The sequence below is a fragment of the Pyricularia oryzae genome, chromosome 3, assembly GCF_000002495.2.
Source record: "Pyricularia oryzae 70-15 chromosome 3, whole genome shotgun sequence".
In the NCBI taxonomy this organism is placed as follows: domain Eukaryota; kingdom Fungi; phylum Ascomycota; class Sordariomycetes; order Magnaporthales; family Pyriculariaceae; genus Pyricularia; species Pyricularia oryzae.
The window spans coordinates 572563-596132 of NC_017849.1; the positions used below are offsets into that span (position 1 = coordinate 572563).

Genomic DNA, 23570 nt, shown 5'->3' on the forward strand with positions numbered 1-23570 from the left:
GCGTCTGTCATCGGGGGCTTGGTCATGTTTATTCTCTCATCTTGTCCCGCCTCAGAAGTTCTGGATGGGTATTCACGGCTGCGTGTTTGGGGCGACGATACTAAGTCAACGCTGCGTCCCACTTGGCGAGGCTCGCTCGACCATACTTTGCGCCACCACAAGGACATCCACGAGAGCGTGGTGCAGGTCCTGGAACAGATGAAGGAGCACGTTCGTCTTGGTAGGTATGCGGCATTTGCACATCTCGTTCTGGGTGCGACCATCTAGGCACCATATACAACTAAACAAACACCGGGCGGATACAATCATAGTGTTCGTGTAATTATGCTTTTTTTATTGTTTTTACATGACGATCTGTACCGTTGAAAGGATTAACTTTAAAGATATCCGCCGGGTGGTATTTAGTTGTATGTGGTGGTGAAATAGCTTCACCCCTTACTTTTATCACTGATCAAAGTGCTCTGAGGGAGATCGCAGACTAATGCGGTATTTCTCAAGCAAATTCGTGTTCTTCAACAAGGCATTGGGGTCCTCATATATTATAATGACGACGACGACGACGATGATGATCTCAGCAGCTACTCATACTCCGAAAGCGAGGAAAAGATTGAACACCACCCACTTAACAAAACCACGACCTTATTTGCGCAGATATACGATCAAATACGCCTTCTTTACACCTTTGGAGCCCTTCTACGTCAGCCATTTGTGAGAGGAAGATATTTGAATCCTACCAATGGATCGAGCCTCCAGTCGGCTTTTCTGCTATCGGACCAGCTTCATGTCGAAGAAAAGCTGAGGCAATGGAACAAGGAATCCTCTCCAGGCTCTCCCCACGAAGAGAACCAGGAATGCGAGCCACCAAGGTCTAGTAATGCAGAAGGGATGGCAACCTCTCCGACTAAAACCTCAAACCGGGAGCCGAGCTTAGAGGACGAAAATGATACTCAAGTTCTGGTCAAAAGACTCGCGGCTGTCAACTCTGGACGACGGGAGCAGATGATCTACTGGGAGACGCACCCCTTCGAAGACTCAGCCAAAGCTACGTCCTCGATTTCTTACTCACAGGCTGGAGCTGAAGCCGTACGCCACATATCCGAGTTGAATGATTCCAAGCCTGAAGTAGCCAAGTGCGAAACCTGCATCAGAACCTTTCAAATCAAGAACCGACATGTCCAATCACCTCCAAGGGCTACATGAGCGACTTTACGACGCATCAAGTATCGCTGTGCTTCTAGACATGAGCGAGCGACAGATGGACGATGACGCTCCCCCAGCAGTGTTGCCCACTATGCCCGTATCAAGACTCTGTGAGCAGAAGGGAGTCTACAACGACACCAAACCCCAGCTCCAGCAAGAGTCTGGTGATAGCCGGAATAAAGTCGAGGTCGACTCCAAAGTCAAACCCGCAAAAGTCAAGACATCAGGTTCCGGGCCCGGTAGTCGCCGTCGACGGTCATCCAAACTCAACAAAGTGAAGAGCGTTCGTGTTTGGTAATGTGCAAGTAAAAGAATACATCAACCTGAGCTAGGCTTCTCCAGGCCTGGGAAGTATTATTTCTAGTCTGTATATCTGCTGATTGCTGAGACCATCTGAAGTGTTGCTGTAACAACGGTCCGCTACACTATGTCATTGACCGATTCTGTCCGTATCCAGACTGCGGCCGTAAGCGATGTGACTGACAACTGTGCAGTGGAATCCATGACGAAATAAAAGTCTTGACCACATTACGGTATATGTTGGGTATATACAAGCTTTAGCACTAGCAAACAGAAAACAGTGACACTCCATGTGGTCTCTTGTCTACTATAATCCTCGCGGGCTAAATCGGTCTAGGCACACTGCCGGCAACCATGGGCGGGTACGCCAGCTGTGAGTCGACCGACAAGAAAGCATGCCAAAATGAGTCGTCAAAATCCTCCAGAAAACTCGTAGCGTCAAACCCCACCATCGGATCCGCAGCATAAACCTGTTGCTGCTGTTGCGACATGGGAAACTGGGTTGGATGCTGAGCCTGCTGAATCGGCATGTGTTGACGGTGCTGCTGCTGCTGTTGTTGTTGTTGTTGTTGTTGTTGTTGTTGTTGTTGTTGTTGTTGTTGTGGCTGCTGTGGCGGCAAACAAGAATCATAACCTGGCCTGGTCGCCGGATATGCACTATTGTCCGTCCCGCCAGCAACCGGAGCGCCATTGCTCCCTGGTGTTGTCTTGGCCAGATACCATTGCAGCAGCCACCTGGTCTTTTGTATGTACGTCGCCATAAGCGAGTTGCCATCCTCATGGAACCTCCTCTTGTACGGCACCGTTCCAGGCCCTGAAACATCGTTGGCCCCGCCCGTCTCGTAGGCGTCAGCCGCGGCATATTTTTCCATTACGCGCTGGGCGAGGCCGGGAAAGTCAAAGTGCCGCCGGGCCTCGGCTGCATCCCAATCGGGGTCGTCCATGAAGAGGAGTCGTGTCGTGGTCACAAAGGTGAAGGCCAGGTTTGCGGCGGGGAAGATGGCCATTGTGCCGGCCTGGTCGTGTGGCACGGCAATGTAGAGCTTGATAAAGTCGACGAGGGCACGGAGGCAGTGCCACATGGCGTCGGTCCGCTTGCCACCGGGGGGATTACTGGTCGCCGAAGTTACTTCCTGTGTTGTCATCGTAGGGGCGACGGGCCGAGAGTAGAGGACCAGCTCGTGTACCGCGACGAGCGATGCATGACAGTGCATCTTGAGTAGATCTGTAAAGTGGTTCGTTTTGTGTCAGTGAATGGGTGTGCTGCCATGAGTATGGTGTGTTCACTTACGTTTACTGCGTTCATCCATGGCACCATAGCTGCTTATAGGCTCATAGAGTTCTCTTCGGATAGCAGTCAGAGCCATCGCGGCCGCAGCCGTAAAAGGGGGGTTCGCTCCAGGCTCGGGTGACGCGCCTGCCATTACGGCATGAGCGCGGCGAACCAGGCACTGCATCTTGACCATGGCCACCAGCGTCTTATCCGTGACATACTCGTCAGCCCCAGCAAGCTCGGTGACGCACTTATCCACAAAGTCCGTGTAAGGTAAATGATGCTCGCGACGAAAGAGGGTCGTGACCTGCGACGTGACATAAAAGCAGCCGAGAAGGGCACGCATGTCATCGTTGCTATGGGAGGCCTTTCCGCGTAGGTGCGGGTGACGCCTGAGTGCTTCATTGAGCAGCGAATAGGGCGCAAGGTTGTTGATAGAAAGAGGCGCCTTGTTGAGTCCCAGATCCACAACGATACCAATGGCCATTTGTAGTAGTGGTGTTGCTTTTGACTCCATGTAGAAGCGATAATCACCCCAGGCTATGAAAAGGAGCAGGGATTGCAAAAGCTCCAACCGCTTCTCGCCAAGCACCACGACCTGCTCTGCAATGCTTCTCCGGAACCACTTTTCGCCCGCTCGCTGGGTCGATGCGCTCTGTGGAGCGGCAACAAGCATGATTGTGCGAAAGAGGAAAGGGGTAGCAGTATAAAGCTCTTCTAGTGATTGTCGTGGAGGGATAGGAACAAAGGGGAAATTAGGAACGTAGAGGGTCGAGTAGACATTCAATACTTGTGCAGCCTCGCGCCAAGTCAGTTCAAGCCCCGGCCAGAGCTCGATAATCTGGCCGGTGGGGTTTTCGGCCACGCGGTGAAGTGTCCGACTCGCGTCATGTTGACTGGCAGTCCCATTGCTGCTTGTCGCCGGCGAGGGAGCTGATCGGTGGCCTGAGCTATCTGGGGTAGCTGAGGCGAGGTCATTTCTGTGAAGGAAGGCATGCGGTTGCTGCTGATGTAGTGGGCGGGACGTTGTAGTGGATGCTTTAGCTTGAGGGGATTCATCTGCCAGGCCTCCTTCCGAAGTTGGAGAAGCAACAGAATTGGCTTGCGCTGACGCACCTGGTGGGACAGTATTATTCTGGTTGAGAAGTTGCTGGCTGGCTGTAAGCAGTGACATGATGCCATCAAGCTTTTGCTCAAGCTGTCCCACGCGTCTGGGGAAACCGGCGGGGGCGGTGGAGTGTCAGCTGCATAGTCTCCAAATGAGGGCAGGGCGATATGGGTTATGGAAGGGTTTTTGAGGCAGGGTTGCGCAAACGGTTTGTCGCGACGGTTTCAAGGATCTTGGTTGGGATATTTGCATGTAACTCACCTAGCTTGGCCCTTTTTGGGGCCCCTGGGCCTGGCCTCTGGAAGTGAACATGTTGTTCCAAGACGGGCACACCTGCAATGTGGCAAGACAACTGTAAGTTTTGCGGACAACCCCATGGAGCAGCACAGGTCATCCAACTAATGGATAAATATGACAGGCCCAAAAGAGGATATGAAATGCATGAAAGCTCATAAGATCAGGTGGAAAAGATACAAGACCGGAGAGTACCTAGTCAGTCCTCCCCGCAGCCTATCAATCCAGCCCAAAACCCACCAGGAACAAGACGCAGAGGACAAACACCGTACCTTAAACACGGCTCCGCACCGGGTTCTGCTCGTCGGATACACCTCAATTTCGACCGACTACATCGTGCACATGCCCGCGCCCGAAACCGTGACATGTCTGGCGTGTCATCGTCGCCAGCTTTGCCGCCGTTGGCACCAGAACCGTCGCCATCTCCATCGAGATGGCGGCCTTGCGTGGCGCCTCGTGTCGGCGCGTCGCTGTCCATCATCGACTCATCTTCTCCTCCTGCCGCTAGCTGGCCATCTAATCGTTGTCGCTCGGAAGCCATGTCAGAATGATGCGTGCGAATTGGTCAACGATCATTAATCGCTGGTCGTGGCTTTAGGAGAAGCACCGAGCCGACCGAACGGGTGGCAGCAGTTGAAAATGCTTTGTTCAGCAGTCGGTCAGTCCGAAGCATCCGAGCAGGGTGGGGTGCATCGGCCCAATTGCGGGACTGCTGACATTTTTTGACGCTGTATGATTGGCCACAAGCAATCCCTGCGCATAAAATTCTCAGGCCTGGACGGACGTCGGACTTAAGGCTCCTCCCGACGCTCCATTTTTGGCTTTTTAACTTGGCAGCCTAATACCAACTGACTGACCCAACCGCCCAAACCCGCCCAAACAGCCAGCCAGCCCACCACCCACTTTAGCTGTGTGCGTGATGCTTTCTTTCCCCACGGGGGTGGTGTGTTTACTGTACCAACCGTTGAAACAAGCAGCCGCCCTCCACTCAAAGCTTACTCGGCAACTCGGGTGATCTGGCCCATCTGAGCTTCCGCAGCCGCACGATTTCCGAAGTGGTCAAGCAAAGGTTTAACTGATCAGCTCAATTCTTGGCTCCTCATCCTTCAGCCTTCAACCATTATCCCCGCTCATCGCTACAAACATGGGTTGCACACCTTACGGATACGAACAATACTGCGATGAAAAAAAAAAAAAAAAAAAAAAAAAACCAAACAATGACAAAACTATGACACGCAAATGATCCCAAATCACGGCATCTATCTGAAAGAGCGCCTCAGCTGCTCCCTTCTCGCCTCCACCACCCCAGCCACTTCGGCCGCCTTCGCGACCGTCCCAACACGTCCGTCTCCCCTGAGCCACATGTCGCGGACTGTCGCCCCTCTCTCTGGCGTCCTCCTGCCATCTAGTCCATTCCCAGTGCCACTGGGCCACCGCTCTTCGAAGGGAGACCTGCACCCGCCCAGGTAGCAATACTTGGTCATGGACAGAACCCAGTCGGTGTGCGGCACTCTCTTGACGTCGTCGCCGTCCGGAATGTGAATTCCGTTGATGCCGCCGTTGCCGTTGACGTGCACTGTGTGGCGCTTGTCGTGATAGCGACCAAATTGGTCCGGCGCGACGCCCTCGATGATGTTGACCTCGTAGTCGGTCAGGCACTTGAGGCACGACCGCACCGCTCCATAGGCCGGCTCCAGCTGTCGCGGGTCCGCAAACTCGGCCACCTTGCCCGACATGACGCGGTAGGCGTCCCACTGGTGGGTGCTGGGGCAAACAGCCAGGTGCTCCGAGAAGCGCCCAACTGCCCGCTCAAACACCTGATACTCACTGGCCGCCACCTGGTCCTCATGCATCTCGTCGGTTCCAATCGCCGACACCTTGTCCATCAGTTTCCTGGTTCGGCTGAAGGTTGACGCCCGACTGAAGCTTGGCGTCCGGCTGAAGCTTTGCGGCCAGCTGGTGTGGGTGGTCTGTGACCGACCGATGCTCTGTGGCCGGCTGGTGCTTTGGGTCCGGCTGGTTGTCGTCGTCCGGCTGGTGCTCTGGGCCCGACTGGTGGCCGTGCTCTGTGGCCTAGTACTCTGTGTCCGTCCGATGGTCGTTGTCCGGCTAAGTCCACCATTGGTACCAAAGCCAAATTTACCATCGGTGATGGACTTTGTTCTCGACTTGATGATAGGTATCGGCCCTCCCGGGCGCGGCAACACGCCAATCCGCTTGTATAGGGTCCAAGTCGATGCGACCACCAGCTCCCCGTCGCTCGTAACCCGTGCCTGCACTGTCTGCATCACCGCCCAGCCGTCATCCTCGACGCCGGGCGCAGGCTCATCGACGCGTCGACACATTCGCAGAACGTGGAGCGGGACGCCGCATCGTTCGCCGTACAGATGCCGGTTGACGGCCAAGCGGGCAACAAGGTAAGGAAGCGTATACCGTCCTAGGCGAAAGTCGTCCGTCTGGCGAGCGCAACGGCGCAGTGTGACCTCCTTGCCTTGGGCGTGGAACGCGTGCAGACGCATGCACCCGTGGCAATAGACGTGACCCTCCAGTTCTCTCTCCCACATCAAAAGGAATGCCTCGGTCGCCAGCAGGTCCAGCGACCCGATGGTGGCGAAGCGGTCGTGAGAGGCCGCGTAAGCCGCCCGGCATGTCACGGCGAAGCACATGAGGGCCAAAGGCGACAAATACGAGGCTACCATCTGCAGGAACTCGGACGGCATGTGAGACAGACGGGCCGGACTCTTCTTTTTCCTTGGCTTCGGAGCCAGAAGTATAGGCTGCTGGGCAGGCATTGTAGGCATGGGCTGCTGCCGCGATGGGACCACGGCATGGTTCCGCGGCGTCAGGGCAACTGACGAGTGGCCGGAGACGCACGACGGTTCTCTCGACGGCAAAGACTTCTCGGCTGGCATTAACGCATATTGGGGGGCAGGGCTAGCGATCGGTTCCTGTCGTGGCTTCGGCGCCTCTCGCTTTGGCTGGACAAAGTGATTGCCGATCGCATCTTCTCTGGTATAAGTATCGCGTCCATAAAGTCCGTATGGGGGCAGTACTTGAAGGCTGCGGGACTTTGTGAGAATATGTTCGTGCTGCTTGGGCTTCAACGGTGCCAAGGAATCTTGCTTTGCTGAGCCGTTCGGTAGTATATCCCATTCTCTGAGCAGCTTTCGCTGTCTGTGCCGTTTCGTCTCCGGGATGATGAACTGCAACGCCCAGATGGCAAAAGCTATTACCACTAGTTGCAGCATTGCCGAGGATGTCTTGTCCTCAATCGAATCTAACCAAGCAGCGGCCATGGGAACAGGTGATGTGCCGAAAGGATTGTTATAAGAGGACTATTGCTGTCGCGGACTCGTTTGCTCTCATGTTAGCGGACCGCCACACGGGCTTGTACATCTGTCCGACAGGCAGACTTGTCGAACCCCAAGGGAGACGAGTCTCGTTGTGGGAGCCATGTTCACTACAGTGCAAAGGGAAGGATAGGCTGGTTGAGGGTGAGGGGTATCCTGAGGGCCTGTTTTTTGGACGAACTATATCAAGTTTACTTCTGGCGCCCTTGACTCAATTTAAAGCCTTTGTTGTGTGAGAAAACACCAGTTGGTTTTTTTTAGTCACCACTGGGAGTAGTGCGCATGTTATCTACGCGCACTTTATAGGTCGGCTGATATCGAAACTCTTGTACTAACAATGGTAACGTTCGGCAGAAGTCTCGGCCTTGTCAGTGCTTTCCAACTTGATGGTGTGCCCATGTTCCAAGTGTTAGCAAGTATGGTACTCGGCACCAAGAATGCGTAACCTATCATTAAACTTGGACTGTTGGTCCGGGCCCTGAGACCACACTGTCCTGTTCTTCAAGCGACCCTCGGCGCACGATATTCGCCCTGCGGAAATGAGGTCGGAGAAGATTACTTGTTTTGTTCCTTTACAAAAAAATTAATGCCCTCTCTCTTTGTGTATTACTGCGATGGGGAAAAGTGGCGCGATGAGTGTTTTGCGGGCACATGGGTTGTCAGCAAGCAAAAGTTGGATGTCATAGCCGTGGCTGTGTGTATTGTGGCAGAAAGTGAATGTGGTAAAGTAAGTCGCACCACCAAAGCAGCTCCTTGATTGACCACATCCCAATCGCGATGCTATCAGCTGGCCCTTGCTTGCTACCGCACCTACCCCGCGCAACCTCGCTCAACCCCCTGGGCTGGTTACAATGCCTGTCTCTCTTTTTTAGCGGATACGATCTGCTAAATTTGATCGAAACACCACCGCTGCCACGTTTTTTTGCTCTCTTCGTTGTCGCATCCGCTAGGCTCGTCGGGCGCAAACCACCTCAGGCAGGAACAATGTCAGCCTGTTGATTGTGTTCCGGACGAGCCTATCGTGCCGCGCTTCGTCACGGCACAGCACATAATTGAAATGAAGAAGCAACGGGTACCTGAATCGATCTACCTAATTTAGGTACCCAACTTATCTCAAGTACCTACCTAATTGATTAGTACTCAACTGGCTGACTATTCCGACACTTCAGCTCGGAGCAATGAATGCACCGCGGGACCGCAGCACCCGGGTCCCGTCGCCATGCGTCCCCTTTTCGGCGATGAGGATGCCCTCGGTTTGTTTCCATCGCCGCCAACAGACAAGGTCTCTAAAACTGGCCCCAAGACCCCACCGGACCGACTTTTGATCAATTGCAATTGCATCAAACGTTCACCGACGATGCGGTTTGTCAAGTTTTTGCAACCAGGCGACCGAATTTTCTTTGATGTTCACGGGTCGTCGGCTTTTTCCAAGACGCTTTTAGCCCCGATAAAATTGCAATGGAGTCCGAGGAAACGTTGCCATTTTGTTTTGCTTACTACACTACACCTTGGGAAATGGAGCTCAGGTGAGCCCACCAAATCTTCTACGCCATACCCCAATTATACCGGAAAAGGGCTGTCATATTACCAAAAAAAGTACCAAAACTGCCTGCTGCAAAACAGTCAGCAGCTGGTACCTACACGCGCAAGATGCAACCGTTTTTGTCGTCTTTTGGCAACTAGTGTTGCACAAGATATTACCAACTTACAGTCCACCACCAAGATCTTTGCTCTACTCCAGCTGCAAAAGTTTGCAACATCACGTCCTGCTTATTGTGCCCGACAAACCCTGGAAGTTTATAATCGCCTTCCTTGGCTCGTTTTTTTGATGCCTTTCCAGTGGGTTCATTCCTGATCGATACAGTATCATCCAGTTCTTTTTTTCCTGGCTTCTATCCAATCCTTCCCTTTGTCCACCTGTCGCAATTACCCTTTCCTGATATACAGTTGTCACTGACATGAAGTTCTCACTGGTTGCCCTGATGGGCCTGGTTTCCTGGGGCATGTGCGCTCCAATAGATCCACCAGGGTAGGTGCCTGTCCTTTCCACTGACCTCATTGACCTCATTGACCCAAACAACGGACCATATGCTAACCTCATCTCAACAGTGGAAACACCACCGAGACCAACACCCTCACCAAGCGCGCAAAATTCTCCTGCGACAAGCTGGTCGAGGGCCTGTCCCGGGACGACTGCAACCACATGGCCAAGATCGACATGGCCGGGCAGGGTGAGAACTCCAAGACGCGGACCGACAAGGGCATCTGGGTCGGCAAGGACGGGCACACGCAGTTCAAGTTCAGCAACAAGTCCAATGGCCGCGTCGCCATCATCGTCTGGAACAACCCCAAGGGCGATTACGAGAGCTCCTTTATGAACGTGCGCAAGCCGCAGGTGTCGTGGTCCCTGGCCGCGGGCCAGTCGCTGACCGTGTCGCTCAACGAGGGCGTCAGCGGCGGCTTCGCGGGCCTCTACGACGCAAAGACGCCGCTGTCGCCCATCGGCCAGATCCACCAGACCTGGGGCGAGTTCACCACGGGCGAGTATGCCACCATCGACGTCAGCCGCGAGGTCCGCATGGACGGCGACAAGATGTGGATCAAGACCCCGATCGGCTGCGTCTCCGACATGGACAAGTGCGTCTTTGTCTGCTCAAACGGCCAAAACACGTGTGGAGAGAAGAACACGTACCAGCTCAAGGACTGCAAGCCCGGAAGCCAGCCCGGTGCCAACTACGGAGAGCTCTTTGGCCAGCCCGAGGGTGGGTGTCAGGGCTTCGACAAGGGTGGTGAGGTCGCTGTCCATTTGCTGTGAGTTTTGGCGCCATACCCCTTTTTTCTTGTCTCTGGGTTGCATTCGTTTCATTTGTTGCTTCCCGGGTTCTTCTGTCTTCTTTGCCCTTCATCTTGTTGGCTTTGTGATTTAAGATACCATTTTGTTCGCACTGCAGGCGGCGTGTTGTATATTACCTTTTATTTTTAGATGTAGAACTATTTCGATCCTCCCCTGTTACTATAACTACGTTCCTACTAGGCTCAGGAATGCGTGCCAGACCCTTCTGGCTTGCCGTGTACAATATGCATGGTTTGCGCAAAAAGCACCTCCCCATACACAATGCAATCACGTATGACTCCCACCAAAACATGTTAGAGGTCTAGCCCCTATGCGTTTCTAGCTTGATTCACGGGATAGGGTCTGCTGCCTGCAAGCACGAATACAAACGTAATACGCAGTCCTGGGCATGAGTTGATCCTCGTTTTCTTCACTCTAGCTTCTCCAGACTGTTGACCGATGATCAAGACTCGCAACCATGAGTGTAGTTGCAAGCTCCCGTTCTCACCGAATAACCCTTGGAAGAGCTGGCCATACTACTGCAATGGCGCATGTCTGTTGTGTGGCGATGGGGCTGGCCCAGCGCTGGTGCCTACCTAAAACTAGTTATCAGGGGCTTGGTGCCAGCGCCCGAACATGTGCAAACGCTAGGGTCCCGCAGACGCTACACTGATCATATACAATAGTCGTCCGTGGGTGCTATAAAAGCACCCTGACAGCTCGGTGTTGTTTTTGCATATATAGAAGGCTGCAATCACCCTTGCAGAATGTTTCCTTCTAAGCCACGGATCACAAAGTCCTTCTTCCTCCAAAACTACTTCCAATGCTTTCACGTGGTAGACAGGTTTACAAAAGAGCGTGGTTATTTGACCCGTACAGATTGCTAAATAGCCCGGAAGTGGGTACCTTTACAGTGCTTTTATCGAAAAGTTTCCTCGCAACACATAATTGTGCAAACCCAATTTTAAAGAATTTGCTGCACCCCTGCGCCACCTATACATACCATTTGCACCTTTTGTACCATTTGCACCTTTTGTACCATTTGCACCTTTTGTACCATTTGCAAAAGGAACAGCACGCGCAAACGCTATTCGGTCAAAAGTATATCGCGCCTATAATGCGATCAAATTGAAAAATTTTGATCGAATCGCGTACGCGCGCAATCATGTTTGCAAATGGTGGAAACGGTGCAAATGGTGCAAACGGTACAAATGGTGGTGCAAATAGTGCAAACGGTGCAAAACGTGCAGCCATGTGGCGTTATTCCGATTGTGGTTTATCACAGTTTGTACGTCGTATAATAGCACTGGAGGGGTATCCACTTCCAGGCCATCTAGCGATATGTACGGGCTAAATAACTACAGCCTTTACAAAACTACCTACCTACCTGCCCAGGAGCTTTACAAACATGATTTCCCATCTTTGAGCCCTAATTCTATGCATGCCAACAAGTGCAGAGGAAAAAAAAATAAACAACATGCCAGGAAGCCTGTTGCGCTGCAGCTCACTGCCCGTCCGTACCTTGCGCGTTTGCGTTTGGTGCAAGCAGTCTGGGCAATTCTTTTGGGGGTGTTACAGCACCGACGGTCCCCCTCTGGCAAAGCTGCAGTAAGGTACCACAGCCGGCATGGACCTACCTTGTGGAAGCATCCCATGCAGTTTGTATAAGCCACTGGATGATTATCTGTGTTTACCTATGCAAACCACCTGGAGAGGCTAGTTTTGCCTGGTCTTTTCCTCCAAAAACTTGAAAGCAAAATACGAGTATATTGAGAAAGGTTGGCATGCATGGCGGGTCTGAGTGCAGCTTGCTTGGTATTTCCGTACGAATTGGCCGAGGCCACCCCCGAAGTAACCCTGATAAGGATCCAGTTTCTCCTATTTTCAGAGTATATTCATGAGACTACCCTTCCTTTATCCAGAGTTTTGTCACACGGCCTCTTCATAATGCCATCGTCAAACCGGATAGCATCATAGCATCCTCCGAATTGCATGTCAACTTCAAAGTCTCCATTCACCTTTGGGCCAATCCGGCCAAACAAAACGCCCGTCAGAGCCCCAAGGATCAGAGTGCACTCGGCAAAAGCGATGAGATGATCTGCTTCTTTGGCAATCAGATCTTCAAGGTCCTGGGCGCCTTTGTCAAGGATGGCGAATACAACTCGCGTATTGGTCAGGCGCTGGAGGCGCATACACTGAAAGACAAGGTGTTTTCGACACACCTCACCACCGACATTGCTGCTGGTTACAGGAATCCCGATGGGTCGTAGTACGTCCTTCACCGCCAGTATGTCGGACTATATCCCGAAACGAACAAGTATAAGGCCTGGGTGCGACGTTAAAGGGGGGGAAAGTCGTCAAAAACCTCTGTAATCATCTCGAGATGAAAGAGGATGATCTTTGGATTAAAGTCGAATATCGCTTCTGCTCGAAACTCGACACTCTGCCGGGCAAGTCACCGGACGTAGATGAGCTGTTGCAGGGAAAGTCACCCGAGCAGCCTGCCGATGTCATCAAGAGCCTTAGCGTCGACGGCCCGGAGGTCATAAGCCATGTCGTGGAACATTGATGGCGCTGGAACCCAGCTCGAACAATGAGATGGCCATAGTGGAAGCTGGACAGGAATCGCATCTTCAAACGCGGGAGCGGCGACTTCGGTTCGCTTGCAGATTGCACATTTAGTTCGAATAGACACACACAGCATTGAAACGGCAACGCGTTCTTTCCTCATATCAACTCTCTGAACCCTCTCGTCCCCCGCGCGTTTTTGTTGCAAAGTTCTGCCAGGGAAGTCAAGGGGCTTTTTGGATTGGAACAGGTTGATACTAACGGTTAACAATAACATAGTGACGACGGGAACCTCTTCGACAGCGGAAGCTCCTCCAAGAAACCCTGTTCTGAACCCTGCACGTAAGTGGACTTTTGTTAACCAAGTCCGGGCCTTGCAATAATCCTAGATCCCATTTTGGCTGATACGAAACAGCCATCGAATCCGCTGCAGTTTTTTTCCTTCACAAATCGCCCTGCATATAGATGGATCTGCACCGAATGCGAGACTTATTAGCCTCTGTGTGGTGAAGAATATTCGCATGGTTTTATTGTTTGTTGCAGCTGGTACAGGGATGACGGAAGCAGCACCAAGCGACGTCGCACATCTACAGATGAGTATGGGGTCCAAGAAGGCGAGGCTAAGTACGATTTAGCACGACAGTTCCTAGTATTCGGGTGTGGCGGATGGAGAAACGATGCAGAGGTCGCTCGGAGCTTTCGTTCCGCGAGCTGGAGGGATCGTATCAAGACTATGGTGAGTCGGTGACCACCCTGCGCGTTGAGAATTGTGTCGGATGGAGCTGGAAAAGGTAGATAACCTCGCTTTCGTAGCTGTCGGCCTCGTTGCGCGGGACTTTAAGTGTATGTACGAGATTCCGGGAAGGCTCGTTTCTGGGTGTTACGATTGCGACCTGTACAGAAGACAAGGACGTTTGCTGTGCTCGTATGTCATTGGATCCAAGAACATATAATCTGCTTGATTATGCCTCGGTTTTGGCGCCCCAGCGAACCTTTTCTCACATCAGTAACCAACCAACTGGACGTAGAGCACCTCGAGGAATCCAGATTTGGATATCTCTACAGCATGTTATGAGTGATCCTCATCCCCGCTGAAAGGGTCCTGCCCCCTCTTGATCCTGCGCGCCCTGTTACCAGTCCCAGATAGTGTACATGAGTCCAGCAAGCTTGTATCTTGGCTCTATCGGCGCAATCATCCTCATCCGGCGACAGCCAGGCCGAACCTAAGACCACCTGCTATTCTTGCTATCGGCTCAGTACTCGGGACTCGGGACTCGGGGCTCACGAATGCGATAGTGGGGAGTGTTTAGGCTTGTCGTCGTCGTCTAAGCCGTTGTTGGTGCCGACCGGAGCAGTAGGAACTTATCAACATCTCTTAGTAGCGTTGGTCGAGATGGAACGAGGTCTATTAAACGCGGGATTCGCGTGGTCAGATGCCTGAAAGTACCTCCCACATCTTCACTGGTGGACTTGCTTACCTGTGATTCTCATATCTTGGGTGAAAATCGAATAAGATCTCGTTGGGAGATTCAACTACCCGGGTACCTTACCCTACCTACCTTTGTCAGTAGCAATAACCACGGCGTCGGGAGAAGTCAAAGCAAAGTCAGGGTGGTTTCTTCATTCGCTGAAGTGACAGTTTTGGTAGGTGGAAGTTGTATTTAAAGCTGTTGACATCACGTCCAGCAGTTTCCAGCGGTTGCACCTGCCAGTTAAGTAAGGTGACTAAGGTAATTAGGTACCTACTTAAGCACCTTAGGAAGCTAACTTTGTATCATGTATTTCCCTACCCGGGCAGGCAGCGAGATGGGAGTATAGTCCTTATTATCCAGATTTCTTCGTCTGGAATCGGCCCAAGAACGGATCTGTCCGCCTCCCGGGCTTGCGACGCTATCCCGCCCATCACTCCATGGGTTTGCCTGCAGCCATCGGTGGCTGATTACTGTTGTGGTGTAGATGGTTGCGGCCCATTTTGATCCCAATGCTGTCCCGTGAGGACTTCGTCTGGTATTGTTCAAGCTGAAACTCGTGTCCCAGCCGGACTTGTGCCAGATGGCATATTCAAACCCTGCCAAGCCTCGAAAGTTGTGGTCGTCGATGTAGTGGATGAACACGCCCCCTGTCGTCATCATGTATGTGAACCTCTCGGAATGTCGCCCTGGCAGATCCTGCGGCGAGAAACTCTGCCGCAATTGGTAGCCAGCGGTTTACCTGGCTCTTGTAAAGGCAGAGGGCTCATTGGCGCAGGAAACTCTTTCCGTTGAGAAGATGAACGTGGCCATCATGCAAGCAGACGTGGCATCATGGTCTCGACTTTGAAGATCTCAGGCTCCAAGGAGTAGACTAGTGCTCGTAGTGACAGAGGGCGTCCCCGTCCGGTTGCTGATGCGTCCGCGAATATCCGCCTTTCTCGTTACGGCCGGGTTTTGCAGGGTCGTCGATGGTAAATAGACAGGAGTCGTCCTAGTAAATCTTGAAATTTTCCTCGTGCTTTCTTTGGATGGATACGTTGCAGTCTTTGGTCGGCCATGCATACTATGCTCTCCAATAGTCGTTGAGAGTTAGCGGCGCAGTTACTGGACACGCAAGTTCAGGAGCCAGGGCTGGAAGCAAACCTTCAGGCGCGCTACTCTGAAGCCGTGTGGACGCTAGTGCGAGGGAGGACTTGGTTCAACTCATCGCTGGTGGCAGTGAACTCGAAGTGAAACCCGGAATCTCCGCCGTGGTCGCGTAGCTGAGGTCGATTCCTCCATTGTACGTTCGTTTGGGGTCGGTGTGGTGTAGGATCCGCGATGTTTTGGTAATAAGATCGATGCCGGCGCGTCCTAGTTGTTGACTCTCGGAGCAAAAGTCAACAACGGCCCGGCACGTTCATGCGGCTCATCGTCGCCTCGCCCTCGGTTTTGCTGCCTGCTCATACGGTGACATGGTGGTACCGCGGTAGATGTCAGACTTGGATGGGGTCCGTTTGCTCTTGTCGTTGTCGTCTTGCTGTTTGATGAAGATGGCGTCGAGCCAGAGGATGGGGTGCTTGTGTTTGTGTCTCGGATCGTGGCAGAGAGGCTCTTGGTTATTCTTAACACGGCTCATGGTCCCTCGTTGGTCGCCTTCCATGCGCAAGACGTCGAGCAGGATGTCGTTTCCTCTTGTGTACAACAGGACCTCGTACGGGACCGTGTCTTCTTTGAGGTTGGTCAAGTCGAGATTACATCTTAGCGTCGCCAGGGGGTCGGGAGAAGGTAACAGTTGGACAAATCTGTTGCATGTGCGTAAAGAGAATGGCAGATATCGGTATATCTGGGCAAGAACACTTTGCGTTACTGAAAAAATGCCATTGTATCAAGTAGGATTTGTGGCGTATACGGGCTAAAGTGTTTACTTTTACCCCTGGCTCTCCTCGGTGTGGATACCATGACTTCTCTGGTAGATTTTGTGACTTGTCGATGATTTTTCTTTGGCTCCATCCATTTCATTCCAGTCAGTTGCTTCCTCCATCCGCGTCGGTTACAGCCCGATTATAGAGATATTCTTTGATATTGGTGGTTTATCTTTGCCGTTTATTCTACTGCGAGTGATCAAATCCCATCTTAACCTCTACTACGCATAAATCTCATTGCATGGGAGCTCATGGAAGCCAGGGCTGGACGCCCGTCTTTGTGTAACCATCCCCATACTGGTCATTCGTTCCTGCCTACATACGGGGTAGATTCAAAATGAGCTTTTGCTCCGGTTCGCTGAAAACGGAAAGAGAATCACATCGAACAAGCTAGCACAAAACTAAGTTTGAAGAGAGATCTGATGAATTTTGGGTATTCTTTCGTTTTATTTTTCGAATTGTCTTGGCACTTTATTATTAACGAGCGAGACTTGATCGGCCGAAAAGTCTTCTAAAGGCTTTCGGGCCAGGAACCTGTAGATCCCTGCCTTCAAAATTTATCATGACTTTGCCTTCTCTATCGCGGTAGCTGGCTTTGCCGTCTCTGCGCGCAAGGCCAGCTGCTTCCCCGCAGTAGAGGGTGAGGCCCGCGGAGCCCCTGAGGGCTGTGGCAAGGCCTTCTGGAAACCCCTCAACAAACTGGTTCCTTCGGACATCCAGTCCTTCGCTTCCCCAGGGCCCTCAACATAAATCAAGCTGGTCCATCCCTCGAGATCAACTGCAAGGTCTGAGCTAGGTACCTCTACCCAAACAAGAACCGGACATGCCTATCCTCCGGTCGAGCCTGCACTATCCCAAATACAGCCTTCTTCCTTCCCACATGACGACGCTTCTTTGCTGTTTGTTCCTCATGGGTAAGGTGCGAAAGCAAAAAAAGAAAAAAAAAACATGGAAAAAAAAAAGAAAGAAAAGTTCGAGGGTTCTAGAACGTCGCTTTTTGCTGGTCACTCTCGGAAGGAATGCGCCGACGTGGCGGTTCGAGAAGCTGGGGCTCGAGGAGGTGGAGGGTGGACGGGCAGTCTGTCGCGGTTTTGGTGTGAGTTCAGTGCAGGACACTCGGTGTTGTATCTGCAGGACAGCTATCCACTGCTTTTTTCGTAGGATATTGTTTCCTCCGCGTCATAGTGACGCTGTCCTTTCCAGGGCTTTTTGGGGTGTTCTATTGAAATCAATCAATTAAATACAAAATGAGGCTATGCAAACAAGGAATATCCTCGTTCCAAACGAGTCAAAATTCCGAAGCCGCTGGGAGGCTAACGAGTTGAAGGACAAAATCCAACTAAGAAATTGACAGCCCCAGGAAAATACCTAGGTACCACGTAGCAATGCAGTAAAAGCGCTCTGTCAGCTGGCTTTTGCGTACAGACATAGCCCAGGTCACCGTAATCTTTTCCCCCATGCCAAATTGCCAATCCAGCTGGCAGTCAGTCCTGGTGCGGTTTGTAGTCTACAGTCGGCTCTCGAACGACATCGCCATGACTGAGTTCTCAATTTCTTTTATATGCATTTCTGCTCTTAGAGGGGTTCGCCACCATTTCTTTCTCGACCTCTTTGTATCCATCATAGCCCAAAGCCACGGCTGAACTCGAGGGCATGTCCACCTGCTCGGGAAGGGCGCTTTCAACTGATCTATTCCCGGCTGAGGTAGGAACAGTGCGTCTCGCGCCTCTTGTTCCGGCCCGTCAGGCAGGTGAAAATTGTCTCTCTAGATAACAACCATCAGTCGCTCTACTCAGATTGTCGGGTGCAAGAAACGTAAATAACTTGAGAGAGAGAGAGAGAAAAAACTTACTTGATCATGATGGAAAGTTGCATCGTGTATGGCACGCCCCCTGCGTTTTCGCAGTTTCCCATGTCTGCTCGGCGCCTGGGGTAGGTCTTCGTTCGAAGAAACGTACGCAGGCAGGAGGCCCAGAACTGCCGTCCTCCACGGCCGAGTCGGCGCCTTGGCCGAGATGTGGCAGCATGGGATGACATGCGTCGCCCAAAAATACGAGGTTGGATTGTTTGTTGAGCCAGGAAGGGAGTTGATCCCCTCTTTTTCGGACGAAGAATGTTAGCAACGATTCACGTTTTCTCATGAGAAGCCTCTAAAAAAGGATCACTGTGCATAAGCTTCCACTCGTACACGCTATTCACAAGCGCCAAGAACCTGGTCAAGACAGAAGGTTGTCAGGGACGAGGATCACCATGCTGTACATGTTCCCGCCTCGGATGGAATACCCAACGGCTGTGCACCCGGTCCAATCCAAATGCACAGTTTTAGATTTGACACCCATTCCCTGAGCTCGCTATCCTCAATCTGGTCGAGCCGCAGCATCACACGATAGGCCAGGTCACCCGTCGCCTTCGGAACGTCACGGGGCCCAGAGACCAGACTCTTGGAATTGGGCCACAGCCCATCGGCCACCACGATGATATGCCCCTTTTGCGTCACGCCAGCCTCGGTGCTGCTGGTGAAGGCGTCAAAGTCGATGTGCGTCACCCTCTGGCCCAGCCGGAAATTGACGCGCAGCTGCCATTGCGCGCTCATGATTGTCTGCTAAAAGTCAACCCGCTGCATGTTGATGTTGTAGTATGGGGAGCCACATCTTTGCATCATCTTGCGGGCGTACTACCCCTCCCTGGCCAAGACCTGGCTAGAGTATCTGTGCGCGAACAGCTCCGACGGCTTCGCCCCGCTGCCCACAGATTGGGCGACGGGTTCGATTTCTTCGAGATGCGAGTCCAGATGGGTGTCATCTGAATACCTGCCCCGACTTCTAAGAGCTCTTTTGCCGACTCGAAGAGGGTCACCCTGTAGCCGGACTGCCTAATGGAAATGGCTGCGGAGAGACCGCCCATACCGGCGCCTATCACTATGACGTTGAGGTTTGCTTTCGACTGGGATGCATTCTCGCTTCAACCCTGGCCTTGCATCGTGCTGCTGTTTTTCAGCGTTGGTGGACAGGTGGTTTTGGTTTAGATGTTCATGAAATTCCAAGTCTGCAGCTGAAGCCACTGTCTGTAATCAGTTGTACGCAAAAAGGAAACTCTTTCTTGTTCTGACGCTAGATAGAAGAGAGCTTAAAAATAAGATAAAAATACAGACATGTTTTTGGAGGTTTGGAATTACGTGCGCCCTGTCTGTGAATCAACTGCCGTAGAAATTGTTTTGTTACATCACTACGAGTATACCACCTCAGACATGGTGCTGGGTTTGTAACGAATCGAGTACTTCCTGACTGTCCAGAATATACCAAAGTCGGCTGCTGGCTAAGGCACCCATGGAAGGGATAGGTTATAACGTGCAAACGAGCTTGTATGTACAATGTTTCTGGATCATACTTAGCTTTGAAGGAACCATACTCACTGATATGATGATCGACGCTCTCATTGTGCTGCTGACAATATTGTTATTACCGGGCGTGATGGCGAGGTTCCCAAGGGCCAATATAGGATTTACTATACACCCGGGCAGCCAACTGCAAAACTCTGGTGCACCAGTAGGCATCCGTAGGTGTTGATTCGCTGGGCAAACAAGCATGGTAATCCCATGTGTGTGCACGTGATCTCAGTGTGCAAAAGCAAGAATTTCCAACATATTTCCGCGATCTCCAAGCAGTAGATGGCTACGAACAGCTGTAGATCGTCCAAAAAGAGTATACGGCTTGCTACTTTGTTTTGGAGATCGCAGCGATCATGCGATTGCTATCAACAATCAGCGAGGACAAAGGAAAATCAAACAAGAGGTTTCGGTGAGTAGGAGCTTACACACATGACTCGGCTCGCGTGAAAAGGCCCCGAAAGCCGAAAGGGCCGAAACTGACACCTCGCTCGTAACATTCCTGTTCCTTCACTGAAAAATGGAATGAAACGGACCAAGACGAAAACACCAAGAAATCTCACGGTATCGATGTACGGCATGGAAGGCCACTTGGCGCTGAAAGAATCGGGCCAGTTACAGTTCCCCAAGTCGGGCCCTGCAAATTTGTGGATTAGGTGCCAAACCCGGTGGGCTGCCAGCTGCCAGTTGGCATTCGAGTCGACACACCCCCAAGTGTGGGACCCCATGAATATACTGTACACAGTGCACAGTAAGGTACCTGGCCCCAAGATACCTGAGGTACGTGAGCGTTTTGCTGCATGGGGGGAGTGGAGTAGGCGGCTACCCCGCACCAATGCCCGTCTAATCAATACGCCTCACCTTTTTTTGCGCTGATCTTTTGCTCCTACATACTCCCACATACTCCCAACCATATAGTTCTCAAAGCGCGTGGTTAGCCATGCTTGATACGATTAGAGTATGTCAATTCGAACACTTCTTTTTTCAACTTATTCATCCATTTTTACTCCGTTCTTTTTTTGTCGTCCAGATTCGAGACCCCGAATCTAACGTCTAGGTCCTGGTGTGCTCAGCGAAGCTTTGGGTCAACAGATATCGGCGCCGACATGTCGCCCGGGCCTGTGCTGCGACGGCTAGGTAGGTTCCAAAGAAGGTGAAAAAAAAATCAAAAAAATCAAAAAAGGGACAAACTTTACGTTGGTACGTTTCCAAGCAGTCTGTATTCGTTTGTCATGTTTCTTTTCCATGGACGTTTGGATAACATCAGTCTCCCAGACTCCCATGCGAATATCCCATTGACAGGCTAAAACCTCTCGACGGCCCGGAGCCTCGAATTCATCTACAAGTCGCAAAACACGCCGAGACGCCGCCTCGCTCTAAGCATATCTACGTGGCTGATGATAGAGTCGAGAACCTCTCAGAAACAGCTTGGTACTATATAAACAAGGGACTTATCCACCCCCAAGAAGGTTTGAACTAGTATACTCCAGGTAGCCCATTGGGAGCCATGGCCAGTCCGGGTTACTGCTCCAACACAGTGTAGAGGCTCTTCTAGGACAGCTTCCATCACCGACGACAGCGTGATAGCCAGTAACGTGTCGACTTTTTTTACCAAGGACGATTCGCATGCTTGAAAGCGCTGCCTTTGGACCAGAGTAGGAAGCGTTTGGTCTGAATCACCACACTCACAATGTTGGCGTTTTTCATGGCTCGCTGCCTCCTCTGACTATCTTATCCAGTACTCAACGTACCGGTAGACATGCCGGCTCTCATTCCAGCTCACTTTGTCCATTTTGGACCATCCTGTCCTCCGTGATGCCACCAGACGTGGCTGTCATGTACAACACAGGCCAAAATGTCGACTACTGGCCACAATGCCGATCTTTGTGGCTACTTTTTCAACCAGATACGCTTTGTTCATCCAATCGTCGATGGGGGGACCTTTTATGAATTGATGCCGAAAGCTGCGGTCTAGCAGTCCATATACAGCCCCGGGTCATCAAACTGCAACTTTTGCTGTGCTACCGTATCGTGACCCTCTGTGAATTGTTCAAAGTGCAAGACGACCAATCCCGGCAGCCTCAGGTATGTGACCGGCTGGAGCCACGTATTTTCTTTTCGGTGAATCAGGGCGCGGCTGCACGAAAAAAAACCACCATTTTTTTTCGCTTTGGTGACGTTGACGAATCTGGACGTGGGTGTGGGGCTGATTTTCATGCCTGCCAAGGCAAGGTCCGCTCAGAAATGGAGGTTCGTACAAAGTACGTACAAAGTACGTACGGGCACCGATTGTAGCCGATGCTACCTGTAACGTACAATGCCGGCTCGTCGGTGCGGACGGCCGTCGCGATGGGCGCCCCCCCAAACGAAATCGCGACCCCCAGACAGCCCCCAACGCCACAGAAGACCCCTGCCCATCGCGATACCAGGGCCCAGTCCAGAACATGAGTGGGGGGTCTAGGTACTGTACACGCTCGATACTGAGATTATCCTTTATCTTTTTTATTTTCCTGCGATAGGGCAGGCCCCGACGGCGTTGAACTCTGACCAGCGGAATGGCCGGAAGTTTGCGCGCGTCAGGGCGTGCTTCGAGACCCGGCGAGCACCACCGAGTAAAAAAAAAACCTCGATCCGCGGCACCGCGCGATCAGAGAAACGCACTAGCATGAGTCTTTTTTTCGGTATAAAACGGCAGCCGTGCAATAGAGCATACGACATGCACTGCGCGTGAATACAAAAGACGCGTCGTCCCTGCCAAAGCCAAAACTCGACCTGGGGCAAGGGAATCCCCAGTTTACTCGAAAGTCGATACGGCCGGATCTCTTTTGCTGAGGCAGCGAGAGTGTTGCCCGAGATTTGCAAGAGGCCGCTCGTAGGGTCGAAGTGGCAGAAGCTGGTGTTGGGCATAATATGTCACGATCTGCGGCATCCTTTTGTTTGCCTCGTTCCAACTTCCTCATGGCTTCCTGGGTCAACGAGCGCCCAACGACGCTGGCGCCTAGTCCAGGCATTCTGTAATCTATGCAACTCTGAAAAGAAGTGGGTTTACACCATCCTCTAATGGTACCAGCATCAGTGTGAGTCCTTTTCGAACCTGGCCAGGCCCTAGGTCTAGTGTTTTTCCCTGGAAACCCACGATAGCATCAACTAACGGTTTGGGTCAGGTTCTAGAACGCAGAGTAAAACGTGCCTGCAGCCCTCGCACGCCAATCTAATGTACATTCCAGTCATCCACCTAAGAAGCCGACGATGCCAAGAATCAAAACGCCCATTGCAATCTGTTGATACAGCATAGCGGTGGAGATGCCGCAGGATAGTAAATGACAGGCGGCAGTACGACTCCACGCAGTCAATCATAAGAGCCAAATCGAAGCGGGAAGTTCCAGCGGCGGATATACACCTATATGGCGGGCGCGGGAGGCTGAAGTTGCGATGTAGACCTCAAAGAACTACGAGGAAATCCTCAATATGTTCGACGGCGAGTCGGCGACTCAACATTGACTTTGCCCTCAAGAACACCCGGGTTTAAAGGTGAGGTTAATGAGGTTAACTCGTTCTTTTGGGGCACTTGACGGGGGACTGAATGTCCCCGCATACAAAGCGTCGCGTATGTTATCGCTCGATGCGAGTCACAAAGTTCAGACAGCTCGGGGAGCCTGGCTGGCCCTTTGAGGGAGACATCACTGGTTATGGTAAGCAAGGTCTTTGCTCCGGCTCCTGTTTGCTGTTCAAATAAAAGCAGGGTCGGACAGGCCGAAAGAAGTGCCGAGAATGATATGGGCCAGCGAAACGGTCCAATAAAAAAGGGGGTTGGTTGCTGGAGATTTTGGGCCCTTGCATTTCAAAGATTTTCACGATCGGACGACGGACACGGAGGCCGAGA

At 52.0% G+C, this 23570-nt stretch overlaps 9 protein-coding genes across 9 annotated transcripts; 5 read left to right on the forward strand and 4 right to left on the reverse strand.

Moving 5' to 3' along the window:
* Positions 1–24: 24 nt before the first annotated feature.
* Positions 25–1200, forward strand: MGG_15198 (uncharacterized protein; the record flags this gene model as incomplete). The annotated part of the gene is made up of 3 exons (XM_003711260.1): positions 25–220; positions 370–407; positions 478–1200. 3 exons carry the CDS (start codon positions 25–27, stop codon positions 1198–1200), a joined length of 957 nt encoding a protein of 318 aa, XP_003711308.1.
* On the reverse strand, positions 1024–4808 carry MGG_13385 (uncharacterized protein). The gene is made up of 4 exons (XM_003711261.1): positions 4448–4808; positions 4143–4214; positions 2792–3984; positions 1024–2725 (listed from the first exon to the last, which is right to left on the reverse strand). Exons 1-4 carry the CDS (start codon positions 4714–4716, stop codon positions 1824–1826), a joined length of 2436 nt encoding a protein of 811 aa, XP_003711309.1. The 5' UTR covers positions 4717–4808; the 3' UTR covers positions 1024–1823.
* Positions 4809–5383: 575 nt separating this feature from the next.
* MGG_07423 (uncharacterized protein) lies at positions 5384–7639 on the reverse strand. The gene has a single exon (XM_003711262.1). The coding sequence runs from the start codon at positions 7469–7471 to the stop codon at positions 5435–5437; it is 2037 nt and encodes a 678-aa protein (XP_003711310.1). The 5' UTR covers positions 7472–7639; the 3' UTR covers positions 5384–5434.
* Positions 7640–9195: 1556 nt separating this feature from the next.
* MGG_07424 (uncharacterized protein) lies at positions 9196–10535 on the forward strand. Its single transcript, XM_003711263.1, has 2 exons — positions 9196–9554; positions 9635–10535. Exons 1-2 carry the CDS (start codon positions 9484–9486, stop codon positions 10338–10340), a joined length of 777 nt encoding a protein of 258 aa, XP_003711311.1. The 5' UTR covers positions 9196–9483; the 3' UTR covers positions 10341–10535.
* Positions 10536–12146: 1611 nt separating this feature from the next.
* Positions 12147–12628, forward strand: MGG_15199 (uncharacterized protein; the record flags this gene model as incomplete). Its single annotated transcript, XM_003711264.1, has 2 exons — positions 12147–12209; positions 12281–12628. The coding sequence occupies 2 exons, from the start codon at positions 12147–12149 to the stop codon at positions 12626–12628; spliced, it is 411 nt and encodes a 136-aa protein (XP_003711312.1).
* Positions 12629–12741: 113 nt separating this feature from the next.
* On the forward strand, positions 12742–13391 carry MGG_15200 (uncharacterized protein; the record flags this gene model as incomplete). The annotated part of the gene is made up of 4 exons (XM_003711265.1): positions 12742–12900; positions 12967–13015; positions 13206–13268; positions 13342–13391. 4 exons carry the CDS (start codon positions 12742–12744, stop codon positions 13389–13391), a joined length of 321 nt encoding a protein of 106 aa, XP_003711313.1.
* Positions 13392–15806: 2415 nt separating this feature from the next.
* Positions 15807–16394, reverse strand: MGG_07426 (uncharacterized protein; the record flags this gene model as incomplete). The annotated part of the gene is made up of 2 exons (XM_003711266.1): positions 15807–16182; positions 16312–16394. The coding sequence occupies 2 exons, from the start codon at positions 16392–16394 to the stop codon at positions 15807–15809; spliced, it is 459 nt and encodes a 152-aa protein (XP_003711314.1).
* A 2153-nt stretch (positions 16395–18547) lies between these two features.
* MGG_15201 (FAD binding domain-containing protein) lies at positions 18548–18895 on the reverse strand (the record flags this gene model as incomplete). The annotated part of the gene is made up of 1 exon (XM_003711267.1): positions 18548–18895. One exon carries the CDS (start codon positions 18893–18895, stop codon positions 18548–18550), a length of 348 nt encoding a protein of 115 aa, XP_003711315.1.
* Positions 18896–22645: 3750 nt separating this feature from the next.
* Positions 22646–23216, forward strand: MGG_16626 (uncharacterized protein; the record flags this gene model as incomplete). Its single annotated transcript, XM_003711268.1, has 3 exons — positions 22646–22701; positions 22758–22764; positions 22983–23216. 3 exons carry the CDS (start codon positions 22646–22648, stop codon positions 23214–23216), a joined length of 297 nt encoding a protein of 98 aa, XP_003711316.1.
* Positions 23217–23570: the final 354 nt, after the last annotated feature.

Coding starts and splice junctions, on each gene's coding strand:
- MGG_13385 (XM_003711261.1), bottom strand. CDS start 4,716: ATGGCTTCCGAGCGACAACGATTAGATGGCCAGCTAGCGGCAGGAGGA. Junction 4,215..4,447: donor GGTGCGGAGCCGTGTTTAAG/GTACGGTGTTTG, acceptor GCCACATTGCAG/GTGTGCCCGTCTTGGAACAA. Junction 3,985..4,142: donor CCCAAAAAGGGCCAAGCTAG/GTGAGTTACATG, acceptor CGGTTTCCCCAG/ACGCGTGGGACAGCTTGAGC.
- MGG_07424 (XM_003711263.1), top strand. CDS start 9,484: ATGAAGTTCTCACTGGTTGCCCTGATGGGCCTGGTTTCCTGGGGCATG. Junction 9,555..9,634: donor GCTCCAATAGATCCACCAGG/GTAGGTGCCTGT, acceptor TCATCTCAACAG/TGGAAACACCACCGAGACCA.
- MGG_07423 (XM_003711262.1), bottom strand. CDS start 7,471: ATGGCCGCTGCTTGGTTAGATTCGATTGAGGACAAGACATCCTCGGCA.